This window comes from Vipera berus, assembly GCF_964194415.1.
Source record: "Vipera berus genome assembly, chromosome: 2".
Classification (NCBI taxonomy): Eukaryota; Metazoa; Chordata; class Lepidosauria; order Squamata; family Viperidae; genus Vipera; species Vipera berus.
Genome location: NC_138203.1, coordinates 288,750,224 through 288,772,755, shown reverse-complemented (window position 1 = coordinate 288,772,755; position 22,532 = coordinate 288,750,224). Strand labels below are relative to the sequence as shown.

General features: G+C 44.6%; 2 protein-coding genes across 5 annotated transcripts; one reads left to right on the top strand and one right to left on the bottom strand.

The window, feature by feature from the left end:
* Positions 1 to 5,496: 5,496 nt before the first annotated feature.
* LOC308664646 (zinc finger protein 202-like) lies at positions 5,497 to 12,027 on the bottom strand. 4 transcript variants are annotated; one of them, XM_081322078.1, is made up of 5 exons: positions 11,591 to 12,027; positions 11,269 to 11,398; positions 10,625 to 10,707; positions 8,447 to 8,573; positions 5,497 to 7,194 (listed from the first exon to the last, which is right to left on the bottom strand). In XM_081322078.1, the coding sequence occupies exons 1-5, from the start codon at positions 11,999 to 12,001 to the stop codon at positions 5,504 to 5,506; spliced, it is 2,442 nt and encodes an 813-aa protein (XP_081178204.1). In that variant the 5' UTR covers positions 12,002 to 12,027; the 3' UTR covers positions 5,497 to 5,503. The 4 variants fall into 4 exon arrangements, 3 of the variants coding, with proteins under 3 accessions (XP_081178204.1, XP_081178205.1, XP_081178206.1); XR_014025713.1 differs by having other exon boundaries at positions 7,082 to 7,194; positions 8,447 to 8,640; XM_081322079.1 differs by lacking the exon at positions 5,497 to 7,194 and having other exon boundaries at positions 8,104 to 8,573.
* A 7,017-nt stretch (positions 12,028 to 19,044) lies between these two features.
* On the top strand, positions 19,045 to 21,847 carry LOC308663071 (uncharacterized protein; the record flags this gene model as incomplete). The annotated part of the gene is made up of 4 exons (XM_081319216.1): positions 19,045 to 19,351; positions 19,908 to 20,473; positions 21,488 to 21,605; positions 21,735 to 21,847. The coding sequence occupies exons 1-4, from the start codon at positions 19,255 to 19,257 to the stop codon at positions 21,845 to 21,847; spliced, it is 894 nt and encodes a 297-aa protein (XP_081175342.1). The 5' UTR covers positions 19,045 to 19,254.
* Positions 21,848 to 22,532: the final 685 nt, after the last annotated feature.

Below are 22,532 nucleotides of genomic sequence, written 5' to 3'. Positions count from 1 at the left end.
CAAAATTTATGATCAGAATTGCCAGGACCACTTCCTTTTTGTTTTCCTTCACTTTCCAGACCAGATGAAGAAGCCAGGAGGGGCGATCCCTGTTTCCATCCTCCAAACATCCCATAAAAGCCTGCCTGGACTGACAAATTTGACCCAGATTATTTTTTACCTATCCATACATAAAGCCCAGGAGATACATCAATATTTCCCCAAGAAATGGGACTGTAGACTCACATCGTGGATTAACCAAACTTCAGTATTGATATAAGGTAAAGGTAAAGGTTCCCCCGCACATGCGTGCCAGTCGTTTCCGACTCTAGGGGCCGGTGCTCATCTCCGTTTCAAAGCCGAAGAGCCAGCGCTTGTCCGAGGACGTCTCCATGGTCATGTGGCCAGCATGACTAGACGCCAAAGGCGCATGGAACGCTGTTACCTTCCCACCATAGTGGTCCCTATTTTTCTACTTGCATTTTGACGTGCTTTCAAACTGCTAGGTGGGCAGAAGCTGGGATGAGTAACAGGCGCTCACTCTGTTACACAGCACTTGGGATTTGACCCGCCAAACTGCCGACCTTCTGATCGACAGGCTCAGCGTCCTAACCCACTGAGCCACCGCATCCCTTCTACTATTGATATAATTTGTAGTAATTATGTAATTAAGGTTCATGGGGAAAATGCAGAGGGGGGAAAGGACAGTCACTACCCCAGCCTAGAAGACATAATTTTTCAAAACATCCTCATCACCTGATTCTTATCAGAACTGGAACAGAACAGAGTTGGAGGTCTTCTATTCCAGCCTCCTGCTCAAGCAGGAGAACTTAGTTTTTCAGATAAGTGGCTGTCCAGTCTCTTCTTAAAAATCTGCAGTGATGGAGCACCCACAATTTCTGAAGACCAGCTGCTCTACTGGTTAATTATCCTCCCTGTTAGGAACTTTCTCCCTAATTCCAGGTTGCTTCTCTCTGATTAGTTTCCTACCGTTGTTTCTTGTCTAGCCTTCTGGTGCTTTGGAAAATAAATCCACCCCCTCTTTTTTGTGGCAGCCCCTCAGATACTGGAATACTGGCTAGCATGTCTCCTCCTCCCTCAGACTTCTTTTCTCTGGACTAGACTTTTCTCTAGACTTATCAGACTTCAAACTTCCCAGTAGGTCAGGGAAACAGGCTCCCCATGAAGCAGAAGATCTTACATTTGAAAGAGGAGAGGCATACAGATAGTCCTCTAGAAAGCCAGTTGATCATGCATTGGAAGGTTGGAGATACATGAAAGGTCTTGTGGAAAACAAGTGAGCTGTGTCTGGAGGAGACTGCTACATTTTGGATCGGCTAACAATGGGATTTCCATATCTCAGCAATTGTTGTCTCTCGTAGATTGCTTCACTCAGGGCCCACTTGTGTTCTCTTCGGGACAACGCAGTTCCAAGGTCCCTTCCAGTTGTAACTGCACACAACAAACCCCCCCCCCCCCCCGCGCGTCACTTTCTCATTTTCTGCTCCAAAGGCTTTCTACAACAGGCGCAACGTATTCCGGGCACGCCAACTCCAAAGCATTCCTGTCAAGACACCCCCACTCCCTATTCCACTTCTCCCCTTCCTCTCTTGGGAGGAGGCTTGCAGGAAGCTTCCATGGGCTCTCCTGGGGTCCCCGTTACTGCTGGTGGGTCAGCTGACGAGGATCCCTGGAAGGGAATGGGGGGGAAGAACCCCCCAGAAGGCGAAGAAGTGGGGCTAGGACCTCGAGAAGAGGCGTTGGGGGAAAGGCTGCAGGGAAAGGGAAGTAGGATCTTGCAAGGCTCCTCTCTTCCCCCGCCTCCCTTCTAGCCAGGCCCCTCCCAGTGCGATTCCCTCTGGCGGGAAAGGCTTGAGAGAAAGAGGTACGCGGCTCTGAGGGAAGCGCCGCTATCGGGCTTCTTCGGGGCTCCTCAGAGACGGCTTCGACTTCTTTTTGTCCGTCGGAGTCTGGATGAGGCCTCCTTCAGGGCTCCTCTTCTCCCTCAGGGGCCCCCTTCACTCCCAAACAGCGCCCTCCTCAAGAGGACTGGCAACGCCCGGAGAGATATTGGGGAAAAGGTTTCAGGGCAAGAGGTTGCAAGACCCCTCCCCTCCCACTTCTGGCCACGCCCCTCTCAATTCGATTCCCTCAGGCGAGGAAGCGGGAAAGGGAGTTCTAAGAGGCGTGGGAGGAGGCTGCTGGCAGGGAGAGGGGAGAGAGAGACATGGCTCTGAGGGAAGCACCGACATAGGGGTTCTTTGGGATTCCTCATGGACGGACTCGACTCTTCCTTTCTCTCGGTCTGACTCAGAATTGGGCCTCCTCCTGGTCCCCCCTTCTCCTTCAGGGGCCCCCTCCAGCCCCACACGGCAAAAGGCTTATGTTCTCTGGTTCCCCTTTTGAGTCCTCTGATGTAAAAAAAGGAAGAAGATAAATTTGGCCAAAGCACCATCAACGCTCCAATGGATTATCTCCACAGATGTAAAATTACATAATTAGGAAAATTCTGAAAAAAATGTTGCATTGTAAGGAACGTAATGAATCTACCTACATTTTTAGAGGCACTGCTTTCTCCCCTTGGTTGCTTTGTTTATAGGTCCATCTGCCTTGCTGCTGTTTTTCTCATATTCCATGGATTTCTATACATCACCATCTGTGGGATGGGAATCCTTTGATACTGAGTTTGATGTGAATTCCTTCTGCCACTTTCTAGCATTTTCTGTCTGTTCCACTCCTCTCCCCTCACTGAAGCTTCTCCCACGTATTTGTTTTTCCCCCCTTTGGTTTCTTTACTGCATGTATATTATTTAGGCAGTGATCCCCAACCTGTTGGGCACTAGGAACCAGGTCCGTGGAGAGGTTTTTCCGTGGACCAGAGTGGACACAGTTTTGTGTGCTACCTGCATCCTGCAGATGGGGTTTCACTTCTTTGTGTGGCCTGGTTTCATGCATGCCGTGGCCCAGTGCAGGTCCACGGATCAGAGGTTGGGAACCCCTGATGTAGAGGCATAATTTACATTGTGCAACAACTCTTTCCCATAATTTATTATAATAACCCTCCAAAATGAGAAATACAGTTAATCAGAACATACAAGAACATTTTTAAAAAGCTATAGTAAGGTAAAAAGCACAGTCACAATTACAGCAACATGAGATTTCTCCAATTGGCAGTGCCACAGTCCCCTAAAATTTCAAATAGGATTGACCTTTCTGATTACTTTGAAAGTGATATTGAAATCCCTGACAAATTCAGTTTTGGAAATGTAACAAATCCAGAAAGGATTCTCTGATATGAATGATACATATTTTTAATAATAAGAGGTTAGAAAATATGATCCTGGTTAGAAGACACAGTAATTTAAATCAAGCTGTTTAGTTCCTTCTTAAAAAAATATTGTTCATATGAGTACACTGTTGGATTCATAAAAACATTTTTAAAGTAATCCCGAAAGGTGTTTTTTCAAGAGGCAACTGGACTTACTGATTTTTCTTTGAAGACATTTCACTTCTCATCCAAGAAGCTTCATTTACTCTTGAGCTCCTTCAATGAGAAGCGGAACATCTTCAAAGAAAAAGCATCTTTGGGACAACAATGACCTGGATGACTGAGAACCTCCATAGACATTTTTAAAGTAAAGAGGCAATAGTTGCAATCATAAACTCACTGGCCACACTTCTCTTTACAGCAGGATTAATGTGATTTTGCAACAAGAAACATACTCAACAAAACGGGCATGTACCTGGAAAATTTGTTTCACAGATAAACCACAACTAATGTACATCATGATATATGAAAAAAAAAGAACTAAGAGCTTAAATACTTGGCTACATATTGAAGGAAGGCAGGTATTTACAATTAGAGCTAAAATACACATACACATACAAACATACATTTTCTCCTGCTTTGCTTGCTTATGTAGCTCTCCACAAAGCCTGCAGTCTGATTCCAGAACAACTTAAGATGTTGCTTCTACCTAAATAAAGCAAATTGACCAGGCACGGGTCTTGACAAATACTGACATAATAAGCAGGATAGTTTAATAGAAGATTCTTGTGAGCCAGATATAACTAACTAGGTGTGGGAACGGCCAGAATTTGGCCTCCCAAAAATTTGGTCTCTCAGCCTTCAGCTTTTCCAAACCCCCTTAAGGGCCTCCACGTGAGTTACAGTGAATGAGCAAACTCTCCTGGCTCACAGGCAGGCTGGCATGTGGGAGGTTTGGGAAACGCTATGATAGAGCTTTCACATATATCTTTAGTATCTTGTTTTTGTAATGATCTCATAGGCACCTGAGAAGTTCTCACTATGTATCCAATTATCTCTATGTATCCTATGTTGTATGAGATTGATGGAGTTTTTTGTAATGTTGGTTTTCAGAAGAGGGAGGTGAATAAAAGTTCAGCGGGCAGTGCTCAGGGTTTTTTTTGTGGAGACGAGGCTGCCTGGCTGGTTCAGAGCATCTCTATCGACCCGGGTCTAAATTCTTTCCCCTTTAACTAGGTAATACCTCTGGAATTTAAAAAATCTGTCTTGGGAGCTCTTTCCATAATTCATTTATTCAGTTTCTCTTATGACAATCCTCTGTTCACTTTTTTCTGTGGGATCATTGTTCTTACTGGATCCTTAAGAGTTTATCCTTTTCCAAGAAATAAGACAAATAAAAAGGCTGACTCTCTTGGTGTTCCATGCATTTTTATCTATATTCTCTCTCCTATATGAAACTTTCTCTGGGAAATAAGAGCTCCTTGTTCTGAAGTACTCAAGACACCTACTTGATAATTCTCCCAGACAGATGTATCTGTGGTTCTTCCATACAGATCCTTTCATGGGAATTAAGGAACCTGCTTTTGCTTAACTTCTTCCCATTCTCCCTGCATTTATGGACTCTTTTCCCAAGTGGACATTTCTTTCTCAAACTGTTCCCACATTCTATGCGTTCTAATGTTTCTCCCGTGTGTACCTACAGTAACTTATTTTCCAAAAATAAAGTTTTTGCTCCACTTAAAAAAGCCAACTTGGTGCAGTGGTTAAGAGACCAGGCTGGAAACTGGGAGTCCCACTTTAGACACTAAGTAACTTTGGGCCTGTCACTTTCTCTCACCTCTATGATGGCAGAAACAGCAAAGCACTTTGGAAAAACCCTGCCAAAAAAACTGGTATCATCATCAATTCAAAACAAAACAAAACCTATCTGCAAGACAGATACAGAAAGAAAAGCATTTGAAGCTCTTTCCACATAGATGCTTACATGCTATTTCCCTTGTATGGAGCCTTTAAAGACACATCAGTTTATAATTCTTGAGTGAAGCTCTGCATTTACTGTATACGTATGATATTACAGGAATTCAGGACACTTCAATCCCAAAAAGACATGTTCCCCATGTGGGTCCTTTTATGGAAAATAAGTTGATTGCTCCAGATGAATTTCTTTCCACATATCATGCATGTATATTTTTTTCCATTTCTGTTAGGTGGCATAAGGATCCTTTTTTTCACAAAAACTCCATACTCAGAGGATATTTATCGCTTCTCCCGTGTGTGGACTCGTTTATGGGAAGTAAGGTAACGGCTCTTGCTGAATCTCTTCCCACACTCTGTGCATTCATAGGGTTTTTCTCCCGTATGAATCCTTTTATGAGAAGTAAGGGAACTGTTCTTACTAAAGCTTTTTCCACAGTCCACGCATTTATAGGGTTTCTCTCCTGTATGCATCCTTTTATGAGAAATTAAGTGACTTTTCCACCTGAAGCTTTTCACACACTCCGTACACTGATATAGTTTCTCACCTAGGTGGATACAAACATGATTCATCAGGGAGCTGTTAGAAATAAAACTCTTCCCACATTCCTTGCATACGTATGGTTTCAACCCTGAATGGATCTTCTTATGAGAAGTAAGGGAGCTATTGATACTGAAGCTTTTTCCACAGTCCATGCATCGATAGGGTTTTTCTCCAGTATGCATTCTCTTGTGGGAAGTTAGGTGACTATTCAGTCTGAAGCTTTTCCCACACTCTGTACAAGGATATAATTTCTCCCCTGAGTGGATACTAATGTGTTTAGTAAGGGAGCTGCTTGAAATAAAACTCTTCCCACATTTGTTGCATATATAAGGTTTCAACCCTGAATGGATCCTTTTATGGCAAGTAAGGGAACTGCTGCTGCTGAAGCTCTTTCCACATTCCGTGCACGTATAAGGTTTTTCTCCTGTATGGATTCTTTTATGAGAAGCGAGGGAACTGTTCAAACTGAAGCTTTTCCCACACACTATGCATTTATAGGGTTTTTCCCCTGTATGGATCCTTTTATGGGAAGTTAGATAACTGCTGCTGCTGAAGCTCTTTCCACACTCCGGACATTTATAGGGTTTCTCTCCTGTGTGGATCCTTTTGTGATATGTAAGAGAACTATTCATACTGAAGCTTTTCCCACATTCCAGGCATTTATACGGTTTCTCTCCCATGTGGATTCTTTTATGGTAAGTAAAGGAACTTTTCATACTGAAGCTTTTTCCACAGTCTACACATTTATAAGGTTTTTCCCCTGTGTGGATCCTTTTATGGGAGGTCAGATAACTTCTGGTGCTGAAGTTTTTTCCACATTCCAGGCATTTGTAAGGTTTCTCTCCAATATGGATTCTTTTATGAAAATTAAAGGCACTGTTCATAGTGAAGCTTTTACCACAGTCCGTGCATTTGTAGGGTTTCTCTGCCATATGGATCCTTTTATGATAAGTCAAGGAACTCTTCATATTGAAATTTCTTCCACATTCTGCGCATTTGAAGGGCTTTCCCCCCAAATGGATCTTTCTATGATAGTTAAGATTACGTCTCCACCTAAAGTTCTTTCCACAGTCCAAACATTTGTAGGGCTTCTCCTTTGCATGGATTATTTTATGTGGGATAATTTTAGTGTTATAGTTGGAGTTTTTTCCAATTTTGCAGTGGTTACTGAAATTGGGTTTCGGTTTGAATCTCTTCCCATTTCCTCCACATTTTCCCATACTGCTTTCTTTGAAATCATGTTCAATCTGGAAGTTATCCATTTCCACACATTCAGAGGTCAAGTTTTCTCTCCAACTGTAAGATTCTTTTTTCTCATATCTCCTTCTTCCCCACTTATCTGCACATTTCTTCTCTCGTATTTCAGTTTTTATTATTTGTGATGGCACCACACTTGGCTCTCGATAATTTTCATTTTTCTGTACATCAACTGCTCGAGGGAGGAGAAAAAATATTAGAACCTCTACAACATATAGTTTGCAATCTCCATGACAATCCCTAGCCTGCACCTATTCCTGGACATCTGGAGAGAGAACAAAAGGAGAAATGACAGCATGAAGGCTATTTCTTAATTTAAAACATTGGCATGGCTGCTCAACTCATCTAATTCTGGGTGTCTGACAATAATTTAAATCCAGAACATAAGACAACATAATAACAACTAATGCAGTATCCTCCAGCCTAGATCTTAACATCATGATGTGGCATACGCCCTTGTGTCAGATGTGCTAAAGCCACAACATACCTATCGTTGCAGTATCATTCCAAGGATAAAATACGGTGCTAATAAGGACAAGTGAAATTTTAGATTATGTTTGTTTGTATTTTTATACCCTGTATTTAGCTCTGGGAAGTCGGGGAGGGGGGGGAGGGGAGGGGAGAGTTGGGGAGGATTGGGGAGAGGGGAGGGGGATGGGAGGGGTTTTGTATTTAAAAATGTACTGTAAAACTTTTCAATAAAAAAGGACAAGTGAAATAAGCAAAATCATCCCTCTCTGATTATATTCCCAGTAGTTCTGCAGTACTGATACAGAAGATCACAAGACTGTCAACTCTCCAGGCCAACTATCTCTAACCAATTCCTTTCTTCTAAATGATACTATGTGATACAGAGTGAAAACATGGCAACTACCTGCCTTATTGTTTTCATGTTGTCATTAGAGTAAGGGGCAGGTGTGGGGGGAGATGAGGCTTCAAATAGGTTAGTTAGAGAAACGAAACCTCTCCAGTTCTGCAGACATTTGTTGAAAAAAGATGTATGGCACCTTTTCAAGGACATTCCAACCGCTGTGAAGAAGACAGCAGACGGTTATCTAAACAATGAGAATGTGTTTACATGAACTCTGTGGACATCTAGGAGGTTTGGCTGGGAATGTCATTGTTATATGCTTTGACTAGATGTCTTGGGATTTTAGAGTTAGTTTTCCTTCGCCTATACCATGTCATGTATTCAATAAGATTTTCAGAAATGGAAGAAATCCTGGATTTTATTTGGCTATTCGAGCTGGAGATTGACACTATGGTACTTAGAAGACCAGACAGGCAGACCGAAATTAATATAAAATGAAAAGAGAAAAGACAAGAAACCATTTTAACAAGTTCTGCACAGATATCCTAAACTGTAAATAAGCAGTCCAATAACTCCTCAGTCTTACTTAATTTTCTTCTAGATAAACCCTTACCTAAAGAGGTTACAATCCTAGACGTCTCCAACATGATTTCTTGGTACAGGGCTTTCTGGTTGGGATCCAGCAGCGACCATTCTTCATTGGTGAAATGGACATCCACCTCCTCAAAGGACACAGGACCCTGAACGAGGAACAATCTCTATGAGCAGAGTCAGGAAGAATGTGCAAGATCTCTTAATCTGCAAATGCTAAAAACATAGAGTTATAATTCTTAGTTGGACTTTTCCTCAGCTGGATTCAACATGTTATGTAAAAAACCATCCCCTGATCTCTCAAGGGATTTCTTACACACACCATCCTCTCCATCTAAGCCATGTAAGACAGCAGGTTCTCCCTGAAGATTATCAAAGTTATTATAAGTGCATTGACTGTATTCCTGTCTACTGAAAAATTTCATGTGATTGGTTACTATAAATTGGATTCTACCAACTGACAACTCCAGCCTTCAGTTGACTTTCTCAGCTAAGCAGGTTCACTCCTGGTAAGTAAAAATAATAATAATAATAATAATAAGTTGGAAGGGACCTTGGAAGTCATCTAGTCCAACCCCCTGCTCAGGCAGGAAACCCTATACCAGGGGTAGGCAACCTCGGCTCTTTTATGACTCGTGGACTTCAACTCCTGGAAGTCCAAGGTCCCTTCCTACTACATTATTCTGTGTTCTATTATTATGCAATTCCTAAAAGCCAAGATGAAGTCAGGACTGTCTTCGGTCTCAACCCTTTTTTGTAAATCAGCTTAGCTCAGGAAAAAAAAAGATCTTAACTCTTTGAAAACAAGGAATAATTCTCAATGTATGCCTTTTCTCCTAGAATTATGGTATTTCACTTAATGATGGTTCAAAATGAAAACTGTCTTTGAAAAAGTCACTTAAGACCATTGGAAACAGTCGCACCAATATGCATGGTCAGATAATTGCAATTCATGCACTTAGAAACCAGTTCACTTTTATGTTTTCTGGCAAAAGAAAAAAGCCATTGGTTAAGTTGGATTTTGTACTTATGACACGTGACCAGCTTCATTATCATGATCTGTTTTAAATAACTGGTTACTCAACTCAGTTGGTTACTCAACAGCCTCAACAACCACAGTGTTTTACAATGGAAATTCCTGTCCCAACTGTGATCATAAAGTGAGGACTAGCTGTATTTATGCAAGTGAAGCTGGCAGCCTTATTACTGGTTTTCCAAAAATGATAAAAGCTGGCATTGCTTTGCCTAAAAGTTTTATGTTATAGCTTTTTGTTTCATAGTGTGAACTATATACTTGGACTCCAGCAGTATAACCATTAAAGTTATGGATGCATTTCCAAAACAATCTTGAGTGTTAAGCCTTTGGAAGAATTGAGAAGAGTAAGAGTTCGGAAGAGCAACAAAGATGATTAGAGGCCTAGAGACTAAAACGCATGAAGAACGGTTGCAGGAACTGGGTATGGCTAGTCTAGTGAAAAGAAGCACCAAGGGAGACATGATAGCAGCATTCCAATATTTGAAGGGCTGCCACAAAAAAGAAGAGGTCAATCTATTCTCCAAAGCACCCAAACGCAACCAAAGAATCAATAGGTGGAAACTAATCAAGGAAAGAAGCAACCTGGAATTAAGGAGAAACTTCCTAACAGTGAGAACAGTTAACCAGTGGAACGGTACAATGTCTCCTGCTTGAGCAGGGGTTCGACTAGAAGATCTCTAAGGTCCCTTTCAACTCTGATGTTCTATCTTCTATCTTCGAAGTCAAGTGTTTATACTTGTCAAGGAGAGAAGCAACCTAGAACTAAGGAGAAACTTCCTGACAGTTAGAACAATTAACCGGTGGAACAACCTGCCTCCAGAGGTGGTGAATGCTCCAACACTGGAGGTTTTTAAGAAGAGACTGGACAGCCATTTGCCTGAAATGGTATAGGGTTTCCTGCCTAAGCAGGGGGTTGGACTAGATGACCTCCAAGGTCCCTTCCAACTTTATTTATTATTATTATTTATTATTATTATTATTATTATTATTATTATTATTATTATTATTATTATTATTATTATTATTATTATTATTATTACTTCTTGAATCCTAATTTTCCTGTTCCACATCACTCAGGAACAGCAATATCATAAACAGAGACCCCCAAATGAAACTGGAGTCTGAACTGTTCCCCAAATTAGCTTTTGATCTTTCCTTTCCCACCTGAGCTGAAGGTCCAGCTGTTCTTTCAGCTCCACCAGTACATGGAGATGATTGGATGAATAACAGCAACTCCATTTTGTTTCCTGGGAAAAAGACAAGAAAGCAGGGAAGGGAACAATTCCATCTTTTCTAGCTTGAAGCAACAACTTAGTATTTCTTCCTGTCCTGGGGAGGAAACCTCCATCCATCACCCTCTTCTTTTGGTGGTCTTTCATGGGCTCCATCTTGGGATCCAAGAATAAAAAGAGAAGAGCCCAGCCCCACCGTGCACTGGGACACAAACCCCAATTGGGCCTCTCTCTTAGCCTTTTGGGCAGGGAAACACAAGTATACACAAGTATACTCGTGCCAACCAAAGCATTCACTCAACCATTATATATGCTCCCCCTACCTCTTGAAAACAACCCATTCCACATAGACAGACAAATGATGTAATTCTGGCATCCCAGGAACACACAAGGAAAGTTATAAAGTTAGAATGTTAGAGGTGGTCCAGCAGGGATATGTGTCAGAATTTCCTCAAAATTATCTCTCAGGGAAGGCTAAAGACAGGTTCCTCCCCTTTCCATCTCTGATGATAAAAGAATAAAGAATAACTAGAATCTCTCTGGAAAATCTCCAACCTTGTAGAATGACCCCGTTACCTAGTGAGGCGTCTTGACATTGACCTTCCTCTTTGTAGAGTCCTCTAAAACGTGGCTCCTGAGAGGGATTTGTGGGATTCACCCTTTCCTCAGGACAATTAGTCCCTACCTCCATGAAGGACCTCAGAACCTGAAATTTTGACGAAAAAGGAGTTAAAAGAATATAAGAACTACATTTTCATTTTTGACATTGCAAGCTGTGTCCCGAAATCAGTGAACAGGGATTATTAAGATGTATTAATCTCCAAAACTGCTAGGGATACATTTAAGAATTCCAGCACATTTAGCTTCCTCCATATTTCCCAAGAGGAACATCTCTCACCTGGTGTCCTCCCTGCTCCTTCTCTGCTTGGGTCAGCAGGAAGCCTTCGGCCAGGGCCACCGCCTGGCAACTGGTCTCTGCTCGGCATTCCCGCACCCAGCGCTGCATCTCCCCGGGCAGGACGGCCAGAAACTGCTCCAAGATCAGCTGATCCAACATCTGAGCCTTGGTGTGCTTCTCAGGCTGCAACCACCCCCAACAAAGGCGGTGAAGGCGGCTGCAAAGCTCTCGCGGCCTCTCGGCCTCCTGAAAGGAGCTGTTCCTGAAGTGCCAATGCTGGATCTCAGAACTGAGGGCTTCCTCCTCTGGGATCTTCTGCCCGGGTCCTGCCCAGACCTCCTCACAGCTTCCAACCTGAACAGAAGCAGAGCCTTTCCCCACTCGCTTCCCAGCTGGCTGGTTTGCATCCATTTCCAGGCTGTTCTCTGACAGGGATCCAGAAGCTTTTGGGGGAGGGATTGAAAAGACCCCCAGGACCCCTGTGGATCTCCTGAGTCAGGAAAGGTCTTTGCAGTCCTGGGATCTGAGGGAGTTGCCCAGAGAATCCTGGAGAAGATTTTCAAGCCATTCAGCTCTCGATAGGTCTCCAGTTTTCACATCTGAGGTAGAAAATAAATTTCAGGAATTACACAGACTGTTCTCATTCGGAAACCTGACGGTTTCATCAAATTCAGGACAGTTTGGAGAGGGGCAAAATCCTATTGTATCAGTCTCAGTGGAAGGTGTCTCCCTCCTTCCCATCAAACTCTTGACATACAGCCACCCCCTCCCCATTTTGTGGAGGGTCTTCTCCACTGAGAAAAACTCCTGGGGGTCTTTTCAATCCCTCCCCCAAAAGCTTGAAAGGGGTCCATTTGCAGAGGGTGGAGGAGCACCAGGCAGGGAAGCCCCCCCCCTTTCCTAAATTCTTTTTTTGCATGGAAATGCTGAGAAGCAAACCTGGTTTATCCACATGTAAGCAGGTGGCTCCTTTAGCCTTCCCCCAGCTATTTCCTTCCCCGGGGAGACTCGGGGTTGGGGGACCCCTTCCTGCCCGCTCCCCCTCCCCAGATTCCTAGGACACAGCTCACAGCCGCTCCTCCCCAGCTGGGCAGACGTGGCGGAGCGTGCGCAGTGGCGCTCAGCCGCTCGACGTTGAGGCGGGCGCCCTCTATGGGTCCCTCTCCGATTGCCTTCTCCTCAGCTTTGCGGGATCCACCCGGGACCCAAAGCAGATCCCAGCAATGATTGTCTCCCACCCACCCACCCACCCCCCACTTTCCCGACCGACTGGTCACCGGTTTCTTCTAGCTGAAACTGCGGCAATTAGAGGCCTGGCATTAATAGCAGGGGGTTGGACTAGAAGTCCTCCAAGGTCCATTCCAACTATTCTATTCTATTCTATTCTATTCTATTCTATTCTATTCTATTCTATTCTATTCTATTCTATTCTATTCTATTCTATTCTATTCTATTCTATTCTATTCTATTCTATTCTAATGCAAAAAAATCATTTTAACAAGATCAGCACAACCTCACAGGACGGTTGTTCTGAAGTTCGCCGCCTTGAATTGCTTACAGGGTAGCAAAAGGAGGAATAAATAAATAAATAAACTGCTTGAATTTGCAATGCAAAAAACCTCCTTCTCCCTTCCCCGAGGCTTTTCCCAGGAAAGGTCTATGGAGATTCTCCGTCCTCCAGGTCCTGGTTGTCCCAAAGATGCTCTTTTCAGGAGGCAACTGGACTTTCTTACTTTTCTTTGAAGACGTTTCGCTTCTCCTCCAAGGAGCTTCTTCAGCTCTGACTAATCCTTCCATTCCCCACCATCCGGTCAGAGTTGAAGAAGCTTCTTGGAGGAGAAGCGAAACGTCTTCAAAGGAAAACAAGAAAGTCCAGTTGCCTCGTGGAAAAAAGCACCTTTGGGATTCCCAGGATAGTTTTAAAAGCTCCCGGCAAGGACGGTTAGAGTGTGTTTGTGTGTTTGTTCGTTCCCCCCCCCCATCTGACACGTGCATGCAAAAGGGACCCCCGGACTCTCCTCATCCTCCCAGGACTGGGATGACCGACTTTGCACGTACCCCTCCCCTTTGCTTCCTTCCCACGAAGTGGCTTTGCACCCCTCCGGCTCCTTTAGTCCCTGCGGTTTCTTTGCCGCCTGCGGATATGAAGGGGTTACAGCAAGCGAGCTCGGAGTCCTAGAGAGGCCAGTCATCCTCAGAGCATGCGAGGCTGTCCCCCCCACCTTGGCCCCGTCCGGCTCTGGGCGCCTGGCATTCGTTTTGGCAAGGTGGGGCTGAGGGTGTATGTGTGTGTGTGTGTGGGGGGGTGTCACTTCGGGTCACGTAAGCCTGGCGAGAGCCAATGGCAGGAGAGAAGCACCTGTCAGGCTTGTGAGGGGAGTTGCTGGGTCTCCTCAGCTGCTTCTGTGCTGGACGGGAATCTCCTTCTCCCTGAGGAAAGACGGACTGACACACATGCCCACGGACGCACAAACACAATTCTCGCTGAAGAAAGACTGGCTGACAGACACGTGCGCGGGCACACACACACACTCTCTCTCTCTCTCTCTCTCTCACACACACACAGTCACACACTTCCCGGAGAAAAAACTGACTGACACACACGCGCGCGCACGCACAATTCTCCCTGAGGAGACTGACAGACGCGCGCGCACACAAACAGAGAGAGAGAGACTTCGCCCTGAGGAAAGACTGACTGACTGACTCTCTCTCACACACACACACCTCTCGAGGCGAGGGAACATCTGGGCTTGAGACCTCAAGAGCCAGAAAAGCATGAACAGAAGTGATCCTCTGGGCTGGGGACTTCCTGGATCTTGACAAAGGGATCCGTGTGTTTCCCCTCAGATCCTGGAAAGCCTTTGGCAGCTTCCCCTTGTGGACATAGGATTTCTTGGTGGTCTCCCAAAAGAGAAAAAGCTGAATTCCTGTTCTGGGTTGGGGCTCCCCTCTGTCCAGGCTGAGGGTGGAAGAAAGAGATGTTTCTGGAACACCAAAAAGCAGAATTGCGCTCTGCAAAAGAGGACAATGAGCTCCAGGATAAGGCTTAGCGGTAGTGGGGCATCGCTGGAAAAGAACCCAGTTAGAAAGAGATTGTCCTGGACAAAATCTATTTCTGACAGTGAGAAGAAATAATCAGTTAAATAGCCTCCTGGAGTTGTGGCTGCTTCATCGCTGAAGGTTTTCAAAAATAGATTGGACAATCATTTGACCAGGATGGTATAATGTGTCTTGCCTTCAGGTTGAATTAAAGGATCTTTGAGGTCCCTTCTCGCTCTATGATTCTATTTCCAGATGCAATTTTTCCTTGGATTGTATGTTTTTTTAACTTCCTCAACAAAGACTTATCACAAAATTCTTATTCTTCTCTGAGGTGAAGACTTGAAGAGAGGAGACAATTTTGTGTCATAAGAGTGGACTAATCTGGATCTCCCTGTTCCTCCTCCACCATTTAATCACTGCACTGCAGAAATAGGCATTGACTATAATGCAAATACTACACAACTGAACTTTAATAATAATAATAATAATAATAATAATAATAATAATAATAATAATAATAATAATAATAATAAGAAGAAGAAGAAGAAGAAGAAGAAGAAGAAGAAGTTGGAAGGGACCTTGGAGGTCATCTAGTCCAACCCCCTGCTAAGGCACGAAACCCTATAACATTTCAGACAAATGGCTGTCCAGTCTCTTCTTTAAAACTTCCAGTGTTGGAGCATTCACCACTTCTGGAGGCAGGTTGTTCCACTGGTTAGTTGTTCTAACTGTCAGGAAGTTTCCCCTTAGTTCTAGGTTGCTTCTCTCCTTGACTAGTTTCCATCCATTGCTTCTTGTCCTGCTTTCAGGTGCTTTGGAGAATACGTAGCTTGACTCCCTCTTCTTTGGGGCAGCCCCTGAGATATTGGAACACTGCTATCATGTCACCCCTCACCCTTCTCTTCATTAAACTACACATACCCAATTCCAGCAACCGTTCCCTATATGTTTTAGCCTCCAGTCCCCCAATCATCTTTGTTGCTCTTCTCTGTACTCTTTCTAGAGTCTCAACGTCTTTTTTACATCGTGGTGACCAAAACTGGATGTAGTATTCTAGGTGTGGCCTTACCAAGGCATTGTAAAGTGGTATTAGTACTTCACGTGATCTTAATTCTATCCCTCTGTTAATGCAGCCTAGCACTGTGTTGGCTTTTTTGGCAGCTGCAGCACACTGCTGGCTCATATTTAAGTGATTGTCCACTAGGACTCCGAGATCTCTCTCACAGTTACTACTATCGAGCAAGGTACCACCTATACTATACCTGTGCATTTGATTTTTCCTGCCTAAATGTAGAGCCTTATTTTTTTCACCATTGAATTTCATTTTGTTAGATAGTGCCCAGTGTTCGAGTCTGTCCAGATCCTCCTGTATCTTAAGCCTATCTTCTGGAGTATTGGCTATTCCTGCCAGCTTGGTGTCATCTGCAAACTTGATGAGTTCCCCATCTATCCCCTCATCCAAATCGTTGATGAAGATGTTGAAGAGCACTGGGCCCAGAACAGAGCCCTGGGGCACCCCACTACACACTTCCTTCCATGTAGATGCAGTTCCATATACATGTAAAAAAAAGGTATAATGTCAAATACATTTTAGAATCCTGTTTGGAATTTCTGGGCAAAGAGGGTGCAAAATTTGTGTTTTCTCCCCTGGGCCAGCCCTGCGCACGGAGTGGTCTGTGAGTTCCTTTATACCACTGTTGCAGTGGATGACATAACGGAGTTTATACAATTGCGCAAGGACACAACAAGGCTTGTGATGTCCCGGTGGCGTCTGTGTAACATCTCTTGGTAGAGGTCCGATCTCTCTGCGCTCCTAGATGCCACTTGGCAGGTGAAGGGGACAGAGAAAATGTCCATGGACCAAGAGGGACTCAATTATCTCTGCAGGACAAAGACCAGAAGGTAAAAAAAATCTAAGGAAGCAGCTTCAGACTAGTGGTCGGGAGGAATTTTCTGACCAAACAAGACTTTGGCCAAGGGAACAGCCCACCACTTGAAGCACAGAGGTCTTTTGAAGGAGATAGATAAGATAACCTTTATTGTCATTTTTTACTGTGGGCACAATGGCACACATCAAAAATGAAATTTGGTTGCCCGCTCTCATATATACACATATGTATAGACCCACAACCCTACATATACATAACAAATAAATATTAAATACTGTCCATCTTGAATATATCATGGAAGGAGGAAGCCTGAGAGTTCACAAGGTTAATGCTGTTTGGAATGAAACTATGGCTGAATCTGGATGTTCTGCTGTGGATACCATGAAGCCTGCTCCCAGAAGGTAACAAGGAAAACAGGTCATGAAGAGGATGTGTAGTGTCCCAGATAATCTTATGGACCCTGCTCAAGCAACGCTTATGTGCTATGTCCTGGATGGGAGGGAGGGAACTTCCAATTATCTTTTCGGCTATCCTCACCACTCTCTGCACTGCCTTCCTGTCTGAAGCAGTGATGCTTCCAAACCAGACTGTGAGACTTCAAACAGATGGGGGGACATCAGGCAAATGCCCCAGCACACTCACTTAGTGAGCAGAGGTTGGACTAGATCAGGGGTCCCCAACCCCAGATCCGCGTCCCACTACCGGGCCTTGTGCCCTTTGGAACTGGGCTGCAGAAGAGGCGGGCGCGCATGCTCACTGCTTGGGCAGAACCTTCCCCTCTCCTTCTCCCCCCCCCGCCCCCTGCTGCCAGTCTGCAAAGCTGGAAAAGTTGAGGAACTCCAGACTAGATGGCCTCTGAAGACCCGCCCTCCTGTGAAGAACAAAGCATGAACATCTAGTACAGGTAGTTCTTAACTTATGACCGCAATTGAGCCCAACATTTATGTGGCTAAGTGAGACATTTGTTAAGTGAGTTCTGCCCTGTTTTACGACTTTTCTTGACACATTTGTGAAGCTGAATCACTGCAGTTGTTAAATGAGTAACATGGTTGTTAAGTGAATCTGGCTTTCCCCATTGATTTTGCTTGTCAGAAGGTCGCAAAAGGGGATCACATGACCCCTGGGACACTGCAATACCATTATAAATGTGAGTCAGATGTCAGGCATCTGAATTTTGATTACGTGACCAAGGGGGATGCTGCAACAGTTGAAAGTGTGAAAAATGTTCATGAATCACTTTTTTCAGTGTCGTTGTAACTTCAAATGGTCAGTAAATGCACTGTTGTAAGTCGAGGGCTACCTGTGTTATCCAACAGCTGAGAAGATTATAGGAATCTCGCTTTACGTCATTCAGGGCACTGCTTACAGTATAAGCGCTATATGCTTAGAGCTCAAAGCAATGTTAGAGACCCCCACCACCACACACACTGCGATCTGTATCTGTTGCTCCCCTCTGGGAGGGGAGGAGGACTACCTGATTCTGTAATAGCTTTGTTCCCTATGCCATCCATCTGGTAAACTCGCAAGATTTGTTTTTCTCGCCATGCACATGTATACATAACCCAAACTAGACTATTGTTTCTCTGTGTCATAAAATATATGTGGGTATATGCATAATTCTGTATTAATTAATTAATTTATTTATGTCATATTTATGTAGCATATATTGGACTTGGTGACCCTTTGAGAGCTGTATGCAATGAAATTTCTTGTTAATGTATGTCCATTAGTATACATTTAAAGTTATTCTATTCTATTCTATTCTATTCTATTCTATTCTATTCTATTCTATTCTATTCTATTCTACTCTACTCTACTCTACTCTACTCTACTCTACTCTACTCTACTCTACTCTATTAGACATTCTACTCTACTCTATCTTCCGTTCCATTACTTTCTGTTCTGTTCTATTCAGTTCCATAACATTCCGTAATATTCCATTCCATTCCCTATTCTAATCCATTCCATTCTCTATTCCATTCAATTCCATCCCATATTCTATTCTATTCTATTCTGTTCCGTTCCATTCTATTCTAATTCCATTCCATTCTTTGTGCAATGCCTCCGCGTTCCGCAATGACTTCCCACCAGCATGAATGCCATCAGAGATGTCACTGTCTGCAAAACAAAAAACAAAACATAAAAAGCGGGAGGGTCATCTAACACCTTGTCCGGCCCGGAGCAGGGGTTGGGCTGGATAGCCTGTCCATTAAGGTCCCCCCACACGATCTTCCAGGAGCCACCAGGGGGCGCTCACTGTTGATTCGCTGAGCGCCACTGCGCATGCTCTTCCTGGCTTGGGTGGACCGGTTGCGAGCAGGGCGCTGGGGCTTCGCGGGGCTCGGGCGGGAGAGGGTCCGTCGACCCAGAGCCTCTTCCGGGAGGAACAGCCCTCTTCCACCCGGAGACGGAGCCTCTCCGGCCGGTTCTCGCAGGCGGGGAAAGTCCGTCTCTCTCCCATTAAACCAGATGGTGGAGAGATAGAGGGATGGAGGGGCTTTGCTGGACTGCGAATCTCGGAGGGTAGGGGAGGACCCCCCCCCCAATCCTGCTCCTGGCTGTGCATGCAAGGGATCCGACATTGGGGGTCGGGGAGAAAGAGTTTGAGGGTGGTGGTGGGGAAAGCCCACTGGAATGCTCACATTATGCATAGACCAGGTTTGCTTCGCAGCGTTGCTAGCATAAAAAAATCCGGGGTGGGGGCATTGGAAATCTCCCAGTTCTGAGCCTCGGATGTCATTTCTGCTGGATCTGAAGACCCTCAATGTTTTTCCTGCTGTCAATGAGGCTCAGCTGCACTTCTGCAGAAGACCCTCCCTCTCAAATAATGGTGGGTTTCTGAGGCGAGGAGGGATTGAGACAGAGAGAGGAGCAGAGCTTACAAATGTGCTTTTTCCCAAGGCAACTGGACTTTCTTTTTCTTTTTTTGCTTTGAAGACCTTTCGCTTCTCATCCAAGAAGCTTCTTCAGCTCTAACTGGATGGCAGGGAATAGAAGGATCCAGTCAGAGCTTGAAGAAGCTTCTTGGATGAGAAGCGAAAGGTCGTCGAGAGAAAAGCAAGGAAGTCCAGTTGCTTCTGGACAAAGCACCTTTGGGATAACTGTCACTGAGAATCTCTATGGATCCCAAAGGTCTTAAAATGGGCCCGAAACCTCTGGTTTGACACCTACCTCCAAAATGTCCCTTTGCTCTTGTTTTGATTAAACCAGGGGTAGGCAACTCCCAGAATTCCTGAGTCAGCATGGCTGGTTCAGGAATTCTGGTCATTGAAGTCCACAAGTCATAAAAGAGCCAAGGTTACCTACCCCTGGATTAAACCATCACAGTTTCCGAATGAGAACAGCCTGTGTAATTCTTAAAAGTTTCTTTTCCTTTTTTACCTCAGATGTAAAAGCTGGAGGCCTCTCGAGAGAGCTGAATAGCTTGAAAATCTCCAGGCTTCTCGGTGCAACTCCCTCACATCCCAGGACTGAAAAGTCCTTTCCAGACTCAGGTGATCCACAGGGCCTGTCTGGATCCCTGTCAGAGAAGAGACTGGAAATGGATGCAAGCCAGCCAGCTTGGAAGAGAGTAGGAAAAGGCCCTGCTGCTGCTCAGCTTGGAAGCAGTGTGGAGATCTGGGCAGGACCCGGGCAGAAGATCCCAGAGGAGGAAGCCCTCAGTTCTGAGATCCAGCATTGGCGCTTCAGGAACAGCCCCTTTCAGGAAGCTGAGGGGCCACGAGGGCTTTGCAGCCGCCTTTACCACCTTTGCTGTGGGTGGTTGCAGCCCAATAAGCACACCAAGGCTCAGATGTTGGACCAGGTGATCTTGGAGCAGTTTCTGGCCGTCCTGCCCAGGGAGATGCAGCGCTGGGTGCAAGAATGCCAGCCGGAAACCAGCTGCCAGGCGGTGGCCCTGGCTGAAGGCTTCCTGCTGACCCAAGCAGAGAAGGAGCACGGAGGACACCAGGTGAGAGACATTTCTAAAATAAAATAGAATAAGAGTTGGAAGGGACCTTGGAGGTCATCTAGTCCAACCCCCTGCTCAGGCAGGATACCTTATACCATTTCAGATAAATGGTTGTCCAGTCCCTTCTTAAAAACTTCCAATGTCGGAGCATTCACAACCTATGAAGGGAAGTTGTCCCACTGATTAATTATTCTGTCTCCTTAGTTCTAGGTTGCTTCTCTCCTTGATTATTTCCAACTGTTGCTTCTTGACCTACCTTCTGTTGCTTAGGAAAATAGGTTGACTCCCTCTTCTTTGTGGCAGCTTCTCAAATATTGGAACACTGCCATCATGTCTCCCCTAGTCCTCCTTTTCATTAGACAAGACATACCCAGTTCCTGCAACCATTCCTTATATGGTTTAGCCTCCAGTCCCCTGATCATCTTTGTTGCTCTTCTCTGCACTCTTTCTAGAGTCTTAACATCTTTTTTTACCTTGTGGTGACCAAAACTGGATGCAGTATTCCAAGTGTGACCTTACCAAGGCATTGTAAAGTGGTATTAACACTTCGTGTGATCTCGATTCTATCCTTCTTAACGCAGCCTAGAACTGCGTTGGCTGTTTTGTCAGTGGCAGCACACTGCTGGCTCATATTTAAGTGGTTGTCCACTAGGAATCCCAGGATTCCTCTCACAGTTCCTACTGTTGAGCCAGGCACCACCTATACACCTCCTATACCTATATCGTACCACCTATACCTATATTCTCTTGGGAAATGTTGAGGGATCTTAATATGTCTGAATTCCTAAATGTCTCCCTAAGAGAGTTTGAGGGATTAATGACACATGATGTTAAGAGAATCACATTAGAGAAATTGTTCCTGTGTTCTTCCAAAGAGTATATATGGAGCAATTCTTCCATTGGCTTCTTCCATCCCCACTGATGGACAAAGAACTCTTGCAACTTTGTGGACATGGAATGAAAATCCAGTTATTCTTATCTCCTGTTCTCTTAACTCCTTTGCTTTTATTTCAGGTTCTGAGATCCTTCCTGGCAGAGGGGTGTAACTGGATGGATCCCACAAATCCCTCTCAGGAATCCTGTTTCAGAGGGATCTCCAAGGAGGAATGTCAACATCAGAATGCCTCACTAGGTAAGGGAGGATCCTTCCACGTAGTTGGAGATTTTTCAGAGAGATTCTGGTTATTCTTAATTCTCTGTATCTTTTCATATCCTAATCCTTGGATTTTCTCTCTTCAGTCCATGTGCCACTTTTCCACAGTTGCCCCTTTGCAGAAGACTGGGACTCTTCTGGGAATCACCCTGGAGTGCATTCTCTTTGTTCTCATTGGTGGGGATTGGAGCAATCTGTCTGTGGCCTCTCTTGACGGATAATTTTAAATAAATTCTGACACAGATCGTCTCCAAAACCATCTGTCCTTGCAGGCGTGTTTCCGGGATGCCAGAATTTCAGTGGGATGGTTTCCAGAATGGTTATCTTCCTTTCGGGTGCCAGAACAGAATGGTTTCAGTCTGCAGGCAATGGGGAGATGATAAATGGTGTTTGAGTGAATGCTTTGGTTGCCAAGAGTATACTTCCTTGTCTCCTTCCTGCCCAAAAGAGAGAGAAACAAGTGGGGTTATTTCCCAGTATGTGTGGGGCTGTGGTCCTCTCTTCTTATATTCTTGCCTTTCAAGATGGAGCCCAGGAAAGGCCACCAAAACCAAAAGGTAAGTTTCCCCTGTAGAACAGAAGAAGTCTTAAGTGATGCCTTCATGCTAGAAAATTATCCGTCAGGTCCCTGTCAGAACGCTGATATGCCAAGGGGAGGGGGACTGTTACTTAGGGATTGAAGAATTTGTTGCTTTCACTTTGATGTATCTGTATGAGAAATAGGGAGTGGGGGGGGGGAAATGAGCCATTTGGATTGACTCCTCTCTGGCCAGTTCCAGCCTGTTACCAAGGTTGCAGTACCAAGAAGACAACTTGTTATCACCTTCTCATCTCAGATGTCTCATAACACCTTCACGCCAGCGGATTGGCTCCTAATGGACTAGGCTAGGGCCTTTGGGTGGGGTT

What these genes read in the sequence shown, in the direction of transcription:
- LOC308664646 (XM_081322078.1), bottom strand. Translation starts at nt 12,001, where the DNA reads ATGGATGCAAACCAGCCAGCTGGGAAGCGAGTGGGGAAAGGCTCTGCT. An exon ending in CAGCTGGACCTTCAGCTCAG is followed by an intron (nt 8,574 to 10,624) that starts GTGGGAAAGGAA and finishes TTCCTCGTTCAG; the next exon opens with GGTCCTGTGTCCTTTGAGGA. An exon ending in TAGGATTGTAACCTCTTTAG is followed by an intron (nt 7,195 to 8,446) that starts GTAAGGGTTTAT and finishes TCCCTCGAGCAG; the next exon opens with TTGATGTACAGAAAAATGAA.